The sequence below is a fragment of the Tribolium castaneum genome, chromosome 9 (assembly GCF_031307605.1).
Source record: "Tribolium castaneum strain GA2 chromosome 9, icTriCast1.1, whole genome shotgun sequence".
Taxonomy (NCBI): domain Eukaryota; kingdom Metazoa; phylum Arthropoda; class Insecta; order Coleoptera; family Tenebrionidae; genus Tribolium; species Tribolium castaneum.
In genome coordinates, this window is record NC_087402.1 from 7,187,748 (window position 1) to 7,202,363 (window position 14,616).

Genomic DNA, 14,616 nt, shown 5'->3' on the forward strand with positions numbered 1-14,616 from the left:
TTAGTTTTATACTCCGCTTTACGTTTATACGTCTATGTGTTCTCTCCATCTCTTATTTTTGTTTACGTGTTATTTACTTACCTTTTCTACACTTTTTTTCATAGAAAAATTGTTATCCCTGATCCGGGTTCGAACCCCCGACCTCCTCCGTCGAAAGTGGCGCTTATACCACTAAGCCACCAGGCTCCAGGTACTGACCGTCTTTTGCAGATATTTTAAGACAAACTTTTTAAATAAATCAACATTACAAACTATACAGGGTGGTCCACAAGTAATAATGAACCTGATTTTATTTCGGATAATAAAAAAAAACAAATTGATCAATAAATAATAATTTTATTATTGGACACAATTATTCGGGTAAATTGTGTTTACCATGCGGCTAGAGGAGCAGCTGACAGGGTGGAAATCGCGGGGGCACCAATAACAGCCCGAGCGCCGATCAGACCAGCACCCAAGGGGGCTGCGAGTGGGGCGCCGATTAGACTGGCACCTAAGGGTGTGGCGAGTGGAGCACCGATCAGACCGGCATTTAAGGGGGCTCCGATTAAAGAGCGTGTTCCAATTAAACTTGCACTTAAAGGAGCACCGATCAAAGAAGTTGGGGCTGCGATGGTGCGAGCGGAGATTACACTAGTGGCTAAAGGGGCCCCGATGAGACCTCCAGCGTTAGCACCAACAACGGCGAGAGCAACTAAGACGATCTGCACAAAAAATAATAAAAATTGAAAATAAAAATATAAGATAAAAAATTACCTACCAAAGTGTTCATGATTGTTGTTTGGGGTTGTTTTGTATACTGTACCAAAAATTGAATGCGGGTTTATATAGTAAAAATGCGTCCTCCACCAATAAATATGTGCAAAAAAACCTGTTTTATTGAATACAAATTCAGGCCTACTGTAAAATGTCACGAATTGGTCGATGAAGGAAACTTATGATGAAATTCTAAAAAAAATTGCACGGTTTTGTCCCGATTTTTTTAATGAGTGTGAACTACAAATTAAGTAGGAAGTAGGCTAAGAAACTTTATTTTAACTTGCATCAGATAAGAATATTTGCGAAAAGAATTTACTTAAACGTAATAATTTCTTGGGGGACTTTTTTGTTTCATAATATCAATCAACTAATTACTCTAATTGTCGAGGATTACTCGTTGCTATCAATAAACTTTTGAACAAATTCGTTTCGCTGCGAATAATTTTTTTTGATAGGTATATTTATATTAGTACACTTATGAATAGTTGAAATAGTTCCTCTTTTAAATTAGGAATTGACATTGTCTCCAAAGATTATTGATTTTTGTAGTAATTTGTGAAAATAAAGGACAATTTTATAAAAAAAATTACTAGTGTATATTTCAAAGCGACGGTGACGTTTCGATAACGGCCGTTATCATCTTCAGGCATCATCTTGGACGTCAGGGTACGTGTTATTTTGTCATGAAAAGTGTGGAGGCCACACCAGTTTAAATCAAGAATTTTATCAAATCTACATTTGTACAAAATTTCATGTAACTGAAGACATGACCGACTCAGATATTATTAACATAAGTGAAGTGCACATACAAGCTCTTCCTTTGTTTCGAAATCGAAAAAAAATATATTTTCTATAACATTATGAAAACTAACCGTAACAAATACCGCCTCCGAACTAGCCAAATAAATTTAAAAAATTAAAATCATTTCTTAAAACCTAAATAAGTTTCGGAGCTTTATCTACAATAATCGCTTGCCATCGCTGGCGCAAACGTCCAATATCTGATTGGAATTTCATTGGTTGTTCTCTATTGCTGCCGCCCCTTTATCGTTTTAACCGCCTCTTCTACTATTATTATAAGTATACTAGTGTATCATTTTATTGTGTTAAATTAAAAGAATGTATTGTCTATTGATTTAGTAAAATAAATTGTTTATGACACAAAAAGGGGAGTTTCATTATTCAAAAGAAACTAAGGAAATGCAAGGGAAAGTTAAAACCCCTCGAGGAGTCATTGTATAAAAATATAACGTATAGGTCTAAAAATAATTATTTAAAAGCTGGGTCCCTACTATTATTACTATTACTTCCTATCGTTTTTAATATTGATTTTAATATTGGTTATTTTAATCAAAACCAACTTTTTTAACATTTCTTGCATAATAATAACAAACAAGCAATAACTAATTTTGTAATTTATTACTCAGTGGAATTAAAATAGGTACCTAATTCAGTTTTTATTCACCTTGACAAAGATTGCTTTAAATTGAGAAACCCGACATCGCATTAATTTTACATGGTAGATATAAAACTATAAACAAATGATAGCTGATAAGTTGATAACAAGAGCAAAAAGTTATACATCAATAATTAATTCTTTGCCTTTACAAATTCTGCTCTTATTAAATAAATAAATTTATTAAATAAATAAGTAGCAAAGCATATATTTCTTTATTAAAAAATTAAGAAAATTTGTAGATTAACCGGTAAGTTTAAACGATACGTAAATCGAAACACCACATAGGTAATTTCGATGATCGGTCAGACAACGAACCTTGCGCCAGGAACGAAATAAGTTGCAACACACAATACGTTCGGTGTATGTTGTGTTGCATTTTATTTCTGTAAAGTTTGGCATTTTTGGTGGATCATTTGATGATTCGCCCAATTTCATTAGCTTCTAAAACCTTCTAATGTTCTAATTTTTAAAATATATCATACACTTAATTAGTACTTAAATTTAAAATTAATCAAACACTCAAACACTTTATTAGGCTGAATATTTTTTCACGCGAATTAAAAAAATATTTATTTGTATAGTTAAACAACATTGTAGGCGTCTTTTTCAGTTATGTTCTCAAGTCACAAAATTTATTACACATTTATAAAAATAACTCAATTCGTAATTTTCGCGTCAACTCATAAGAGCTCAATTATCTGTTATTCCCGATCTTCACACCTTTTTACACTTAGCATCATTTGATCGACAGTTTCCGGTGAAGATCAAACAAAGCTGAATGACCTTTCTACAATTTCCGATTTAGAAAGTAATTTGTCACAAGTGTGATTTTTTGAGTTTTTTTAGCACAGCCAAGAGTTTTCATGTTAGTCCACTCAAGAATTTCAAACTAATTTGGCAACAAACTATAATAACAATTTTTTTATATCAAAGTGAACGTACACCACTCAAGAACTCCCATTGTCGACAACTACCTCAATTCCAAGGCAAATAAAGAAACAATTAACTAAACGCAAATTCGGTACGTACCGGAAACCTATAAAAATGATTATAATTGTTTCAGCGCGATTTTATTTGCCCAAAAGCCCTCATCGACCTTCACGCTTTCAATCCTTTCCTAACAAAATCATTTCACAACGAAGTCTTCGATTAAACTAATTAAACTCTTATTGTAACTTGTTTTTGATACCTACTGCTGTAGGGTTAAGGTTCTGTCGCCTCAGTGATGCCGATTTGTATTTCGTCATTAATAGATTGAAGGCATGTAAAATATTCAGGTGTTTTACTGTTGCGTTACACAGGAATTAAGCTTGTGGTAATGACCATGGCGGTTTTTGCACTTACTTAAGACATATTAAGTATCAAGTTCATATGAGTGAAGTAAACAAACTCATAAATGGGTGCGGCCGAAGAGGCGATGGTCCGATGCGGAAGCTGATTTGATAATAATCGAAAGACTTTCGTTAGGCATATTTGCCAAAACATGAATGATTTTGCATAAATAAGTTTCACTTTCGTGTTGCTCTTAGTTTATTGGAGGAAAGTTTATAAATGAACAAACCTTTTATTTTTCGAGTTATGCATTTTTTGGAACTACATATTTTGATGTAAATCGATCCAAGGAATAGATTGGCGTCAAGAAATTTGCCAAATTTCTAATAGTTTTGAAGTTACGAATTTTTTTATTTTATCTATTTTTGTATTTGTTTGTCATTTTTTTGAAAACTATTATTTTGATAGCGATGATAAATAGCTTTGCAAAGATATTCCTACTATTTTTAATGGGGTTACGTTTAATAATTCCGGAGTTATTGCTTAATAAATATACCGGGTACTGAAAATCAACCAAAATTTAAACAAAAATTGGAAAAAACAACATAAAACAATTGAATAAATTGACTTTTTTGCACTTTTAACAACTTAAAAGAGTTGTGAAAACATAGTAAAATCTATAAAACTTTGTTAGAATGAGTTTGAAAAAATATTTTTGACAATTTTTTTTTCTTTTTTTAATTAAGGCAAAACTATTCGGAAAAGTGGAACTATTTTGATGCTAACCTATGTAAAATGATTCGGGGAATTAATTGGCGTCGAGAAAGTTGCCAAACTCCTAATGGTTTTTATGTTATGATTTTTTTATTTTTCTTATTTTTGTATTTGTTTGCAATTTTCTCGAAAACTATTAGTCAGAGAACGATGATTTTTTTTAAATATGATAGGTAATTAAAAGAGCTTTCCAACGTAATGGGGCTACGTCTAATAGTTCCTGAGTCATTGCTCGTTAAATGCTTCAGGTACCGAAAATCGACAAAAATCCCGCAAAAACTGGAAAAATCGTACTTTCAAAAATCGTACCTTTTAACTTTTATTGTACTTTTAACAACTTAATGGAGTTGTAAAGACATAGAAAAGTCCATAAAACCTTGCTAGAACCAGTTATTTACAAAATACATTTTTTTTTATTTTTGTGCAAGTGACGACTAAAGTTTAGGCAAAAATCAAGCTTTTGAATTTTTTGAAAAGCTGGTACAATAAGTAGAATAGGCCACAGAATTTGCTGGAACAAGCTGTTTTGCTCTACAACTTTTAGTTTTTGAGTCATGATTTTTTGTTTAAGAGTTAAGTATTCTTATGTCTACTCTAAGTTTATTGTTTTTTTATTTTTTAAATTACGGCAAAACCATTTGAAAAAGTGGAACTATTGTAGTATAGGCCCAAGTAAAATGATCCGGGGAATCGATTGGCGTCAAGAAAATTCCCAAATTACTAATAGTTTTTAAGTTATGATTTTTTTTATTTTACATATTTTTGTATTTGCTTGTAATTTTTTCGAAAATTATTAGTCGGAGATCAAGGATCTTTTCTGAAAGAGATAAACAATTAAAAGAGCTTACCAACGATAAAATAGGTGGTGGGCTTACGTCTAATAGTTCCTAAATTATTTTTTTTTTGATTTTTGTGTGTCTACCAAAATTTTTGGCAAAAAATCAGGCTTATGAATTTTTTGAAAAGCTGGTATAATAAGTAGAATAAGCCACAGAATTTACTAGAACAACCCGTTTGGCTCTACAACTTTTAGTTTTTGAGTCATGATTTTTTGTCTTAGAGTTAAGTATTCTTCTGTCTACCCTAATTTTGTTTTTTTTACTTTTTAAATTACGGCAAAACCATTTGAAAAGGTGGAACTATTGTGATATAGGCCCAAGTAAAATGATCCGGGGAATCGATTGGCGTCAAGAAAATTCTCAAATTACTAATAGTTTTTAAGTTATGATTTTTTAATTTTACCTACTTTTGTATTTGCTTGTAATTTTCTCGAAAATTATTAGTCGTAGATCAAGGATTTTTTTTGAAAAAGATAGACAATTAAAAGAGCTTTCCAATGAGAATAAACGTAATAGAGTTACGTCTAATAGTTTCTAGTTATTGCTCGTTACATGAATGCTTCAGGTATCGAAAATCGACAAAAATCTCTCAAAAACTGGAAAACTCATACAATAAAAAATTGTACCTATTAACTTTTATTGTACTTTTAACAACTTGAGAGAGTTGTAAAGGCATAAGAAAGTGCATAAAACTTTGCTATAACCAATTATTTAAAAAATACATATATTTTTTTATTTTTGTGTGAGTGACGACTAAAATTTTAGGCAAAAAATCAAGTTTTTAAATATCTTGAAAAACTGGTATACTAAGTAGAATAAGCCACAAAATTTATTGAAATAAGCCGTTTTGCTCTACAACTTTTTGTTTTTGAGTTTTGATTTTTTTGTCTAAGAGTTAAGTATTCTTCTGTCTACCCTAATTTTATTTTTTTATTTTTTAAATCACGGCAAAATTATTTGAAAAAGTGAAACTATTGTAATACAGGCCCAAGTAAAACGATCCGGGGAATCGATTGGCGTCACGAAAATTCCCAAATTCCTAATAGTTTTTAAGTTATAATTTTTTATTTTACCTATTTTTGTATTTGTAATTTTTTCGAAAATTATTAGTCGGAGATCGATGATTTTTTTTTGAAAAGATAGACAATTAAAAGAGCTTTTCCATGATAACAAACTAATAAGGTTATGTCTAATGGTTTTGGAGTTATTGCCCGACAAATGTTTGGTGTACCAGAAATCGCCCAAAATCTTGACAAAAATTAGAAAAATCAAACAAAAAAATTGAAGTAATTGACTTTTTTGCAGTTTTTTGAACTCGAGAAGGTTGTAAAAGTGTCGAAAAGTCCCAAAATCTTTGCTAGAAAAAGTTTAAAAAAATATTTTTTTGATTTTTTGATGGTGAGACAAAAATTAAAAAAAAATGCTCCCGGATTTTTAGTTTTCGAGTTACGAATTTTAAATTCTAAGCTATTTAAGATCAATAAAGAGCAAAAAGTCTTTCGAAATTTAAAATAGAATCTAGTGATTTGCTTGCGAAAAGCTGTTTGGTTCATTCATCGGATGATCAGCTCACGCTTGTCGCTCCGGTGTGAAGATGAATGAGCATTTACCAGACAATTGAATAGGCGCTTAAATGACTACTATAAAATGTCACACACATAGTACTATACCGATAATTGCAATTCAACAATATCCACTTATTCAAATACCGTCAATAGTGCAATGTCATATCACTGCTTACATAATTTAAATCGATAGTAACAATTCTCTGAAAACTTGACATAATACACGTTTCCGATCTAAGCATATCCAAAATGGGTGTGTAACATTTGAAATTGCAGAGAAATCTCACAATTGCACGACTCAAGATAATCTAACAATTTTCAACAGTTTTTCGAAAAAATGTGGTAAAAAATAAGGGCGCGGCGTTTCGTAGCTATAGGTGGTATGGTATTCTTGAGCGAGCAATTCATTTTTAAACCGAACCATTATTTCGCACATTGAAGGCCAAATTATGACTATATAAACTGGGGTAAAAGGATCAGGTCTTCAGACTCTTCAGATCTTCACACAATCATGAACGCTTTGGTAAGTCCACAAACTCAAAATGCATTCAGATAACGGTTCTCGCAAACATACTTTCATAATTATCATAGTTCATACATTATTTTTGTAAAAATCGACTGCTATTACATTCAACCTTGGAATTTCTTTCAGTTTGTAGCCGTTTTTGCCGCCTTGGCCGCCGCCACTAGCGCTGGAGTCATCGGCCATGGGCATGGGGCTATTGTGGCCGGACCCTCCGGAGTGGTGACTCCATACGGACCCATCGGGCCTGCTGGCCATGGCCATGGGCTTGGATTGGGCTTGGGGCTGGGATACGGACATGGGGCCGTCGTCGCCGGGCCTGTGGCCCACACCGCCGTGGTTGCCGGGCCTGCCCTAGGTCTCGGTTACGGTCTGGGTTATGGGGGTTTGGGTTATGGACATGGGTTGGTTGGGTATGGTGCCCATGGGGTCGCCGTCAAGGGCCCTGCCACCGTCCCAGCTGTCATTGCCGGACCTTCTGGTAAAATCGTAGCCGATGGCTTGTACGGAGTGCCGCACTATGGACACTACGGCCACCATTGGTAAAATAAATGGTACAAAAAAGGATCCCACGGTCAGTGACTACATGCGCTTATGACCACTTGTGTGTACTTTGTAAATGCTTATTTATATGTTCTAATAGTACGTGATGATAATAAATAATTATTGAATCTGAGAGTGGTTTTTTAATCCCTGATGGCTATGCGAAAACCAGAAGAATAAAAAGCTTAATTAATTGGAATTAATTTGGCTAACTGACTAACTGTTAGAAAACTAGCCGAATTAACCAAACTAAAGACCAAATATTTTCAATTTTTTACTCTATTTTTTACTATTTTAAACAATCTTTTTTTATGACTATTTATTAATTTTATTATATTATTATTGTATCTTGATAATATTTTTTTAAAATGAACAAGATTTTTCTCAACATAGCGAAACAGGCCAATATAATATTCTGTTTGTAATTTTTCTATTTTTACATTAGTTTTTAAATTACTAGTTGTCAAAAACAAATAAAAAATTAGAGACTTATTTTTGCAGTTTGTAACACGGACTCAGCGAAATAGTTTGAGTTTTTTTTGTAAATTTTTTTATGAACACATTTCGAACTGAAATATCGTAATTACAGTACTTGATTTCTTAGTATTTTGTATTAAATTGGTTAAATCTTCTAAAACAAATAAAAATTTTTTTGAAATATTGAAATATAGATTTTTGCTAAGAACCACCTAATCAAAAAAAAAGAGGCTGAAATAGTCGACTTCGTAATTTTTCTGTTTCAACACCTTTTCTAACTGTAGTTCAGAATGTAAATTAATTTCAGAAAATATCAAATGTATTTAAGATTAGTCATCAGTTTTATTTCACAATGTGTTGAGCTCTGGTGGAGGGAAAAAAAGGCAAAGAAAAATAGATACTTCAAAGTTCTGTATTCAACAACTACAACAAACTTATTATAGAATGTAGAATATATATAATTTTTGCTAAATATTTTGAAAAAGTATAATTACCACCTGATTTTGCAATATTTCGTATAAAGTTGATTTAATTTTCTCTGAACTGTTTCTGAATAAGTAATTTTTTTGTTACAATATAACCTTAAGAGAACGAAACAATGTGATTACAATTAATAAGTAATTTTTCAATCGGGACATCTATTACATGATTCATGCTTTATTTAAGAAATTTTTTAAGCAAATTTATTTTTTTTATTTAATAAACTAAATAAAACGAAAAATTAATTTAAAATAATGTAAAAAAATGTATTATAAAAAAAACATTAAAAACCAGATTAGTATAAAGAAATTACAATAAAGCTCTGTTCAGTTCTAGGTTGCAGTTTATGAAATCACAAATATGCAAATAATGTGTCAATGTAAGTAGCTCTTGTGGTGAAGGTTAATAAATTATGTAAATGATCTTTAATTTTAGATAATTAAGCTTAGTTGCAGTTGTTGCTTTTAGTCCGAATGCATTAACCGATGACAGTTTAGTGCTGCCATAAAAATCTTTTCCGGCATTAAATGATTTGTATGAAGCGAAATGCAAATTTAAAAATGTGACATGTTGGTAATGAAAAGTAAAACTTTCTACGATTTATGTATCGACCAAGAGTTGTGTACATTTTCCCTCCTTCTGGCTGCAATTAATAATTTGAATAATTTCCTCTTGAAAACCGTGTGAACATTTTTCCTTGTAATTGCCGGTAATGGTGACGTGTCCGTTGAGTTGATCTAAATCAATACGAACAGCAACATGATTAGAGAAATAATGACCGCAATTAGAATATATCCTGACTATGAATGAAAAACAATGATATTTAATTGTTACAGATCACAAATTATGAAATAAATCTGTAATAATAGTACACCTACGTTTGTATAATAAATACTTTCTGGGAACATGGAATGACCTTAACCATAAACGATACAGTAATTGAAAATTTTATATTTTAAAGGTAACACATACTTTCGCTAATGTATCTCTGCAACCAAATCGACCTGCATTGGAAATGATTGCAATGAGTGCAGTACCTGCTCTAAGGTTAAAGGTTTATTAGTTCTTTGTTTACATGTTTTTTCCCAACCAGTACAAGAAAAAATGATATTTGTTACATTAATCGTAAAACGTCCAAGTAAATTGGATCAAAATGGCTGGCGTAATTATTTATTATTATAAGGAAAATTTACTGCGAAATATCTTAAGGCAAGTCAGTTTCAGCGAGATATAGACCTGAGCTAAAGGGCGTGACATATTAAAAACGTTATGTTCAGAAAGGCGATCCATGGTCCAGTGCACATTTAAGTTATGTGTGCAAACGCCCAATTTGTTGCACCTACACGCCATTATGTCATCCAAAGTCTTAAAAATGGGTTAAAAATTTGAAAACATGAAAAATTTTAAATTTCATTTGGAACCACGCCAAAGTTATTAATTTTTTCATTTGTGATTCTAAATTTTCTTCTCTTTGTTATTAACTTATTACTTATTAGGGTTCATCACTTACAATATTCCAATTTTTTTAAGTTGAAATAACTGATTTTAAAATTAATCTAAACAGTGGTGGCTTGCAGTCTTAAAACTAGGTGAAGAAAAAAAAAACACAAACTAAGATTTAGAAGTATGTTTGTTTGCAATACTAACATATAAATTTTATCTCTAATAAATACTACCTATACCTGTCTAGAGTTTAAAAATCAAAAATTATACCTCTTTACGTCTAAATTTAAGTAGGTACTTTAATTTAAGTTAAACAGAGGCTTAGCTATTTTGCGAAGTTTATGTCTAAAATAATACCTAGCGTGAAGAATTTTCACTTACCTATTTACTAACGTAGTCTTTTGCTTTTTATGAGTAAGAAACTAATATTTCTTGAAAAATTTCTATATAAAGTGAAAAACAACACTTTTCAGTTAATATTTCTTGTAAAATTTCACTCAAACAGATCAAAAAATTGACGATGAAAGTCGAAAATTAAGTAATTTTTGTCTTTTTAGCATGTCTTTCAGCAAAAATTTAATTTATTTTGCATAAATCTGCTAGTAGGTATAGGTCAAAAACTAAAAGTGGAGGTCAAAAATGACATTATTTGAACTTTTTTGTCAAATTTATCTCCTTTTTGAGCAAGAAGTTTACTTTGCACACGTCAAAATTAACCAAATAGGTGCTTTCTTGGTTTGTCTCACATGATTTCTTAAAAAAGCCAAAAATTTACCTAATTACAGTAATAAATATCTTATTTTGAGCTAAAGATATACTTATTTTGCATTTCTTTTAACACAAAGATCAGTGTAGATGTCTAGAAATCTCATAATTAGTTCAAAAATGTTATAATTTTTGCTGTTTTCAATTACTTTTTAGTAAAATATTGCCCAAATCAACAGAAGAGTGTTGAATTCTGTTTAATGCTAATCTAAACTTTTTTAAGTTCTATAAACTTTAGCATCATATAAACTTGAGTAAAATTTATTCGGTGAAAAAATCAAAACTGGAGCTAAGTCATAAGTATAACAGTTTAAAATTTTATTCCAATTTCTCGAATAAATTATTTGTACAAAGGTCGTAACATTATTACTACGTTAGAATTTGGCATAAAATATTATAATATTTTTTTGAAATGAGCCTCAGAGTCTTAAGTTTTTTTTTAAGAACGGCCTTTATATCAAAAAAGGAACATTTTTTACACATTTTCTATAGTTTTTTTACAACTTCAGGATAACACAGATCAATAAGCAAAAAGACTTCACCAGTATAATCGCAAATTAAATCGAAGTCGATGTTTTCTTGGTTTCTTTACAGTATTTTAGCTCGTTTTTAGACAAAAATTGTGTTAAAAAGCGCCGAAAAAATATTTTATTACATCGAAAATTACAATATTTTGAGCTAAAAACTCACTTAGTTAATAACGGAGTTACAAATAAGGTTAAGTCGGGACCCAGTTTGAAACGAAGAGGATATTTTTCGAACCGCCACTGCTTCAATATTTTATCAATTTTGTCTCTTGTTGTTAGATAAAGCAATAACAAAATTTGATTGTGTGTAATTAAAACTTTGTACAAGCTAATTGCAGGTTTACATTTCATGCATAATTAATTCGGCGACTTTTTTCAGCATAAAATATCTCTTTTTCTCTAAACCCCTTCCTGGCGCTTTAACGGTATCGTACTTGAAACCCAGTTCCAATCAAATCCAGTGTAGATTAATTAAATAATTTTTCACTAGACAATTCCTTAATGTCGCAAGGTCGTTCCTTGCTATATAAACTAGGGTAAAAGCCCGCTAAAGCCAGTCAAGTTCTCGAGCTTTGCACTTCACCATGAACGCCTTGGTAAACCTCCAACCCAAGTCTCCCCATCAATAACTAACTTATTGCAGTTCGCCGTCACCGTCGCCTCTTTGGCCGCCTTCGCCTGCGCCGTCCCCTCCGGCCACCACGGTGGGGCCATCGTCGCCGGCCCAGCTGGAGTAGTCACCGACCACGGCCCCATCGGGCCCGCTGGCCACGGAGCCGGTCTGGGAGTCGGCCTGGGCCATGGGCTCGGCTGGGGAGGTCACGGATTGGGCTGGGGAGGACATGGGGCTGTTGTTGCCGCCGCCCCCGTTGCCATCGCCGCCCCCGTCGCCCACGCCGTTGTGGCCGGGCCTGCCCTTGGTCTTGGACACGGACTCGGACTTGGACACGGAGTCGGTCTCGGGCTTGGACATGGACTCGCTCTTGGACACGGTCTCGGAGTTGTGACCAACGGAGGGGGCACCATTGGAGTCAGCGCTCATGGGGCTGCCGTCAAGGGACCCGGAACTGCGCCCGTTGTGGTTGCTGGACCTGCTGGTAAAATCGCCGCCGATGGGCTCTGGGGACCCACCGCCAATGTGGGGCTTACCGGGGGACATGGACATGGCGGTTGGGGTCATGGCGGCTGGGGTCATGGTCATGGATGGTAAAGCGAGAACTTGACGGATTGATCGTTTGAACAACAACTGCCTCCTCTTATGTTTATAGTTTTTTGTATATTTTTGTAGATTATTTATATTAGGGTGTGTAAATTGTCAATAAATGACGTGTGATTAATTTTTTAGTTTGTATCAAATCCCTTATAAATCGCAAATTGGATTAGAAGTTACGAATAGGTTTGTTTTGCTGTAGTTATTCACTTAAGTGTGTATGTAATTATGGTGAAAAATGGTACAAAAATAAAAGACGACGTAGAAGCATAATCTATAAAATTCAATCGAGTTATCATTTTGTGATAAAACCATTTTTTATTGAAAAAAAAGATCTCTTTCGTATAATATTCTCTGAATTCAGGACATCTTTATTTAAAAAATAAATAATTGGTGCAGTCAGTAGGATTCACAAAGCTATTTTGTGGCTTCCACACTTTTAACGTTTACATTAAAAAATTGTTGAAAAAAGTTTTTTGGGATACTTTAATGAGATGTAAGTGGAGAAAGCAAGGCCTTTTTTTAGTGAAAACATTAACGAAATTATAGGTCTCGACAGATTTCAGACAACAAATTGGTATTTTTACTAGGTGTTACTGAACGTGAAAAGTTTAAAGAATCGGAACTAAAATGAGGATAGTAACACAGGAACACATCACAATAAACGTAGTCTTTTTATGACGTTTTTTAGGTATTATAAAATGTAGAATATAAACAAAAATAAAAGCTTTATTGTCTCATTTTTTCTGTAAAATATTATAGTCTAAAAATTTTCACCGAAACACCTAGCATAAAACAGGCTTTAAAGTAGCTAGGATTTATTATTTAGGTGTTTTTAAAAACACTGAATAACTATCAAAATTACAAACCAAATTCTTGTACCAACTTTTTTTGGGTAGTCATATAGTCTCCAAAGTATTATTTTGTGATCTACTTAGTCAATATTTTTTTTTTGCTAAACTACCATTATTTTTTTCTGCTTCTATTATTATTATTTTTTTCGTTAAAACATTTATTCTCTTGATAGACAAGGTTTCAATATTTTAAAATTGTTTCATAAAGTTCTTTTTTACTTTCTGAAGCTGTTTAAAAAGACTGTAAGGGTTATAATAAGAAGAAGTGTTTCTTTTTAATTCTGCTTCAAATGAATAAGTACGATAACAACATTCTAAAGTTTAAAGAGTTTGAAAATCTTTTTTTTTTGGTTTATATTTTTTTAACAGTACTTTCTGATCTAAATTAAAAAACTCTTTAGGGATGTTTAAGAATCTAAAAAAATGATCTAATGGACACAAAAAAAAATAATAGCAAGTCTTTAAAAAATATTTTTATGACGTTATACTTTTTTTGGGACAATCTATATAATCAAAAATATTTTTTTGAAATGTATTCTAGAGTATAAATAATATCTACAAAATATCAAAAGTCCAAGTTTAATAATAACTAAGCTACAAAGAACAAAAATTAGGTTTAATCATCCTTTATCTCAACTAATATAAAATAAAAAATAAAAAAATTAAAAAACATATGTAATATGTATTTGACATAACCTTGTATTTTAAGTCTTACCACACCAGTTGTGTTTATAAAATGTAGGTTGCCATTGAAAAAAATAAGCATGAAAAGACAAATAGAAATTTTTGAGGATTTTTTGAAAAATTTAAATTAGGTTGATACTTGTATAGAAGTTGATGAATAATTTATTCAGTAGTTGCTTCATTATATTCTTTCTTCGCTTCTGGTACATTTTTTAATTTTTTTAAATTTTTTGTTTAATTATTTTACAACTATTTATTTTTTATTTTGAAGTTTTACAAAATCAAATTTATTAAAGCTGTTAAACACTGAATGGTAAGATATGATTTCGTATGAGAGCAAATGTATATGAAATCGTAACCAGCTACCTTGCGAATAAATGCAAAAATAGGAAGAAAGTGATTGCAACAAATCAGTTTCCTTCAATTAAGGAGTAAGTTACCA

The 14,616-nt window shown here is 31.9% G+C and overlaps 3 protein-coding genes across 3 annotated transcripts; 2 read left to right on the plus strand and 1 right to left on the minus strand.

Annotated features, from left to right (window-relative positions):
* Positions 1-320: 320 nt before the first annotated feature.
* On the minus strand, positions 321-893 carry LOC654867 (uncharacterized). The gene is made up of 2 exons (XM_015978912.2): positions 761-893; positions 321-704 (listed from the first exon to the last, which is right to left on the minus strand). Exons 1-2 carry the CDS (start codon positions 770-772, stop codon positions 372-374), a joined length of 345 nt encoding a protein of 114 aa, XP_015834398.1. The 5' UTR covers positions 773-893; the 3' UTR covers positions 321-371.
* A 6,146-nt stretch (positions 894-7,039) lies between these two features.
* Positions 7,040-7,867, plus strand: LOC654921 (cuticle protein 64). The gene is made up of 2 exons (XM_970727.4): positions 7,040-7,191; positions 7,321-7,867. Exons 1-2 carry the CDS (start codon positions 7,180-7,182, stop codon positions 7,735-7,737), a joined length of 429 nt encoding a protein of 142 aa, XP_975820.1. The 5' UTR covers positions 7,040-7,179; the 3' UTR covers positions 7,738-7,867.
* Positions 7,868-11,866: 3,999 nt separating this feature from the next.
* LOC654983 (cuticle protein 63) lies at positions 11,867-12,763 on the plus strand. Its single transcript, XM_961452.4, has 2 exons — positions 11,867-12,022; positions 12,070-12,763. The coding sequence occupies exons 1-2, from the start codon at positions 12,011-12,013 to the stop codon at positions 12,634-12,636; spliced, it is 579 nt and encodes a 192-aa protein (XP_966545.1). The 5' UTR covers positions 11,867-12,010; the 3' UTR covers positions 12,637-12,763.
* The last annotated feature ends 1,853 nt before the right edge of the window (positions 12,764-14,616 follow it).